Genomic DNA, 5,442 nt, shown 5'->3' on the forward strand with positions numbered 1-5,442 from the left:
CTCGACTGCTGAAAACACACTTTCCGTTCACATCTGACCGTTAAACCATGGTGGTGCAAGCATTACAGTGAAGGTACAGAAGGGCTGGAGGTTCTCCAGGGGCGTGGAGCAAGCGCGTGCTGTGCCCAGTACCGCTACCTGGGTGCGCCCTCAGCATCCCCAGATCACTGCTTTCCAGGAGGCAACCAAGCCGAGGACTGACACCCCTGTGGTGTAAATATCTTCTGCCCAGAGAAAGAAAGTGGATGCCAGAAATTAGAAGCAAAAATGGAAAAGAGAAAAAGGATTGGAAAAAAAAACAAATGGGGGGAGACACACTGGAGCGAGAAAATGGCCTGTCTCCAGCTTTCACCAGCTCCTCCCGCTCCTTCTGAACGACTGCAGGGCTGCCGCAGCAGGTGACACCCGGGGGTTTTTACAATTAGGCATCCTGCCTCTGCGGGAGACCCTCGGTGCCCCCAGGCGGAGTTTGACCCTGCACTGCCAGCAACTGCGCACGGGTCAATGCGCCACAGGTTTTTCAAGGAAGAGCAGTGGATTCCATGGTGTGAGATTTTTGGGGGCGGTAGATGGAGGGGTCTCCTAGCCTACATTAACTCCTCGCTGAAGACGGTCTACACGCGTATAAAACCACACACACGCTTTACAAGGAGAGCATTAAACTTACGATAAGCAACTTGAGCAGCACTTAAAAAACATCATTCGTTCTTTTCGAGTGGAATTTCCCATTTCTACACGCTCAGGGTTCAAGTCTAGCTGTTCATACTGCACCATGCTGAAAAAGGTTCCAGCTGGGCCACTCAAAAAGGCTGCGTTCCAAACCAATCTTCCGCTGCGCCACCTGCACCTAGAAGCACAGCTATGGCTTTTCACTAACCTTTGGTGGTTCTTGTGGTAGGGAAACAGGTTCTACAGGAGGTGGAGATGGAGACTTCTCTTCTAGCTCCTCCAGGGTCTTCTCTTCTGCTTCAGCTTTCAGCTCCTCGGTTTTCGTTTCCGATTCCAGTTCCGGCTCAGGTTCATGAGACGATTCTTCTAGCGCCTCCTCTATCCCGTTGCTACAACAATCAAATGCATTTTATGCAGCTGATCAACGGCTTTGTACTTTATGACTTCTTATAAGCTACGCTGTGGAATCGGCTGGTATGGAAACGGTCATTCTCTTTCCAGTTGCTACCACGTGGTACCCACACAGCCAGCTCTGTGACAAGTTCAGCTGCCCCTGTAGCTGCACACAAACCCAGGTTTTACTCCTGCAGAAGCAAAGACGTGTTTTACAGTTCTCTGCAGAGAATCTGAATGCCACACGGACATATAAACCCTCCAGGGACCAGGTGCTAAACTCAAGAACTGCTGCTCCTAAAAGAAGAGAGGCATGGTCAGGAAGCAGGGGCAGACTAAGCCCCACACACCAATGAGGCTGACAGGGGAAGGAAACCTGCCGCTCGTTTCCGAAGTGCCACACAAATTCCTGACCAAACAAGGAAACCAGGAAGTCCCTGGCTCTTTAAAAGGCATTTCTATGTCTCAAAAAAACCACAGGGTTTTGGTGGCGTTTGTTTCTTTGTGTTTGCTTCGACAAAATGTATCTTTATTATAAAAACAGGAAGAAACTTTTTTGTTTGATCTTCTTTAAGACACTCAGGACACAGCCCTGTTCTTCCAATACTGCTCTAAAGAGCTTCTCAAAAAGTAGACCTTCCTCTCAGTTTCCAGTGCTGCCCCAATTTGAGGAGTAACGCAGCATCACACACCCCGTGGTCAATGCCCCTGTTCACAGAAATTCCATCAAATCAACTCACTGAGGGAAGTTTATACAGCAAAGGCTCCATTAAGCACCTATAGAAACAGGCACCTTCTCACCTCACACCTGAAACAGGAAGGGAAAAAACCCAACAGACATAAGAGCACCTCCTCTCTCCACAAAAGAAGCAACGTTTCAAAAGGACCCCACAGATCCTATCAAGGTAAGTGCAGTTTCCTAAACTACCTGTTAGATCCCACCAGGAATCCAAAGCCATTCTGTCGTTTTTATGAAAAAGCAGCTTTGTATCTAGCAAAAGAGACTTCTTACGTTACAGGATGGTTTTCATAGTAAGTGCTGCTTGCGTTCTCTTGCACGGGCTCAGGCGACGGTTGTCTTTCCTCTTGCTCCTCTTCCACCTCTTCCTCAGACTCTGACACAAAAACAGAAGCTTCCTTCAACCTCTACGCAAGTGTACACAAGACATACTCAAGATAAAAAGATCTTCAACCAGCAGTAATCAGAACACAGCTTCATCGACCATGTAAGGCAAAATCAGGCGCCAGAAAAGACAGAAGACCCTTCCGGTTGTTCAAGAGGCTCCGTTTCCTATTGTTTTCACCACAAGAAGAAACTAGAGACTTACTGCTGCTAGGAAGTCCTAGGAGGAGGGCAGATGCTGTTCACACGGTGGCAGCAGAAGAGAAAGACTGCACTAGTAGCTCAGAAATGCCAATACCCCAAACTGGGGTTACCCTCAAACACAAGGGTGACTGCCTAAGATGCTCTGTTCCACAGAACCCAGGTGCAGCAGTACTATTGCTTGTTCCTTCCTCCCTTTGCCAAGGCTCACCCACCCTGAGCCAGTTCAGCCCTTCGAGGAGTAAGGGACTACACAGGACCCTCCCGGCGACTTTCCAGCCCCTCTAGATGCCTCTAAAGCTCTGCGTGTGTGCTAGAGCAGCAAGAACAAGACTAACTCCGTATGCACAGTTCTCACCTTCATCGAGTTCTCCTTCCGAATCCCCAAATACTTCATCTTCGTATCTGAAGATATCGTTATGGACATAGAACTTGTTTGGAACAGAACCCTGTAAGACAGCAACAGCCATTTTTTTGGCACGTTGGGGACAAGGAAGAGACTCAACAGGACTCAGAAACACTCATCACCAACACAAAATAGCTTGTGACGAAGCGGGCAGAAAGCCGCAGAAAGATCAGAAGACACCCTTTGCCCTTACACAGCCCCGCTCTCGCTGAGAGCTCTATTTGAGCGGGAACCGGTGCAGCATCCACCCATGCTCACGTTTGTCAGCAGACTTGAAAAAGCATGGAACGACACTAGATCTGCAGAGCTGAACGGTATTTCTAAAGTGTATTTTAAAGCTGCAAGTGACAGCTCTCAAATGCAAGCTGCGATTCGCTTTGAATTACTGCTCCGGCGACTCAAGTCCCAGAACACCAACCAGCTGAGGACGGGTCCAGTGGACTCCTTTCTCTGCCCTTGCGTGCTGCGCACATTCAACGAGAGCTTCCGGGCCCAGCTCTGAAGGCCAGATGCCAGTTTTCTGCCCCAGTATGACAAATTGTAGCTAGAGGTCAGGTTTCCATCATCATCACTGCAAGTTAAAGGCTGTCTCTCGTGTACTCACTTCTGGAGCAAGCACGAAGGTCTGCATGAACTTCCTCATGGGCTGCCCATTGTTGGAGAGCTCTCCCATCACTTGCACAACCACCCCGTCACTCAGCGTAGCATGGGCATCCACGTGACGAATCTTGGTGTGGCATTCGCTGAACTGCAGTGACATCACCTTCTTGTGTATCTCCTAGAAAGAAAGAGGTGCACCTGAGCTACGCTGAGTGTGTAGGGGCTTTACACCTTTTAAATGCCTGGCTCTGAACTAACACCGAACAGCACCGTGCCGAAGCTCACGATGTCAATGCAGGAACCAAAAAGCATCTTTCGCTGAGGACAGCCGACCCGAGACCTCCTAGCTGTTATTGTGAAGAACTCCACCAGGACTCAAGTACTGCTCAGAGCAGTCACACAGTGTACAACTCGCTGTCCAGTATTTTCAGCCATATCACAACATACGACCTGGTTTTAGGCTTTCATTTTCTAAAGGCCCTGCAGGAGGGACAGGATTTACCCTGTATTAAAGAAAACCACAAATCACCACCCCCCAAACAAAACACACCAGCCCTCTAAGTGAGCACAGATGTCACTGGAGGGGGTAACACCCGCCCTGCCAAGATGATTTGCTGCCACATCAGCTCCTGCTGGGGAAAGGAGAGGAAACCAAACCTGCCCTGAGCTAAAAGCCACACTGCTCAGAGATGTGGCTACCAATGAACAGATGCCCCACGGCATTACTCTGATAAAGAGCTACAAGCAAAGCAATAACTTGTGGTTCCTGGACTTACTTCACTTCTTCCAAAGTTATCTTTCGCTTTCAGAGAACTCTGCTCACAGAGGAATTTCATAACCACCAGCATTCCGTATAACTCACAAAGATCAAAGTGCCCTTTCCTAGGAACCAATTCTAACCGAAATAAGCACGAGTCCAACAGCAACTCTTGATTTTGTTTCCAATCCCAAATTAACTTCTGCAGTCCAGATGCAAAGCTGACAAAGCAAACAACCCACCGTGAAAGAAACAGCAACAATCAAACAGCAAAATTCAAGCCAACAGATTCCTGCCTGCCTCTGTGCAGGAGGCGGTATCACCACACGTCATTTACCCGGGGAGGAAGGCAAAGTAACCGCTAGAGAAAAAGACAGATTTACACTCGTAGGTTCTGAACATCGCTGAGGACTACAGGACAGGTTTTGATACGCACAGCTTGACCATACACTGCCTCCTGCGGTTTCCCACTGGCATCCAGTCCTCCGTGGACATAAGAAGAGTTCCTGCCATAAAACCTGCATGGGAAGAGACGTAACAGTCACAGCAGCGACAAAAAAGCAGAACCAAATCCCACAAGTATTTCAGCTGAAAGCTGCAGAGCCCAGTCGTCAGGCATTTCGGCACAAGCAGCAGCTCAAGATCTCTTTCCCACTTCCGAGGCTCCAAGAAGCCAGGAACAAACAGGTTTAATCGTGAATAAGGAAACGCTGTCTGAAATCAGCTGCAAAAGGCAGCTGACGAAAGTGAGCCAAACAAACCTGCACCTTCCTGCTGCCACCCCAAGGGACAAACTCAGCCCCAGATGTAGCCCCACAGCAGCATTCACTCTGTGCCTCTTATGTTCAAAAGAAAAAGGAAGGAAGAAGCACAGGCAGAGTTCCGCTTCAGCAGTGGACACAGGCTAAAAACACCTGCGCTTTCACCTGCCTTGTCTGGGCCGTGACATTCAGTGAAAATTCCCATCACCCAGAAATTCATGTTTATCTGATTTATCGTCAACAATACACGCTTTTGTCCAAAAACATCAGTCGCTTTGGGTGGGGAAGCGTTACCTGTGCAAGAAGTCAGGAGCTTTATTTAGCAGAGTGTAGTACTGTCTCACGAACTCCCGCCCTACGAGCAGGGGACTTGGCTTCTCCATCACCATTTCTTTGGTACACAGTGTCGAAAGCTGCCATAAAAAACATTCGCATTCGTTAGCAGAAAGCCCTAGATATCACGTAAGGGATGATCACCATGATACTAGAATTGAAACAATTACATGAACAGGAACGTAATTCACTCTGAACC

The 5,442-nt window shown here is 48.6% G+C and overlaps 1 protein-coding gene across 1 annotated transcript in view; it reads right to left on the reverse strand.

Moving 5' to 3' along the window:
- The window catches only part of G3BP2 (GTPase activating protein (SH3 domain) binding protein 2), an 11,362-nt gene extending 6,045 nt beyond the window's left edge, over nt 1-5,317 (reverse strand). Inside the window, 6 exon segments of the mRNA XM_010143355.1 lie at nt 878-1,058; nt 2,075-2,177; nt 2,745-2,835; nt 3,397-3,570; nt 4,586-4,667; nt 5,205-5,317. Coding sequence (XP_010141657.1) covers nt 878-1,058; nt 2,075-2,177; nt 2,745-2,835; nt 3,397-3,570; nt 4,586-4,667; nt 5,205-5,299 — 726 coding nt within the window. The 5' untranslated portion in view covers nt 5,300-5,317.
- Between the last annotated feature and the right edge of the window lie 125 nt (nt 5,318-5,442).

This window comes from Buceros rhinoceros, unplaced genomic scaffold (assembly GCF_000710305.1).
Source record: "Buceros rhinoceros silvestris isolate BGI_N320 unplaced genomic scaffold, ASM71030v1 scaffold21669, whole genome shotgun sequence".
Taxonomy (NCBI): Eukaryota; Metazoa; Chordata; class Aves; order Bucerotiformes; family Bucerotidae; genus Buceros; species Buceros rhinoceros.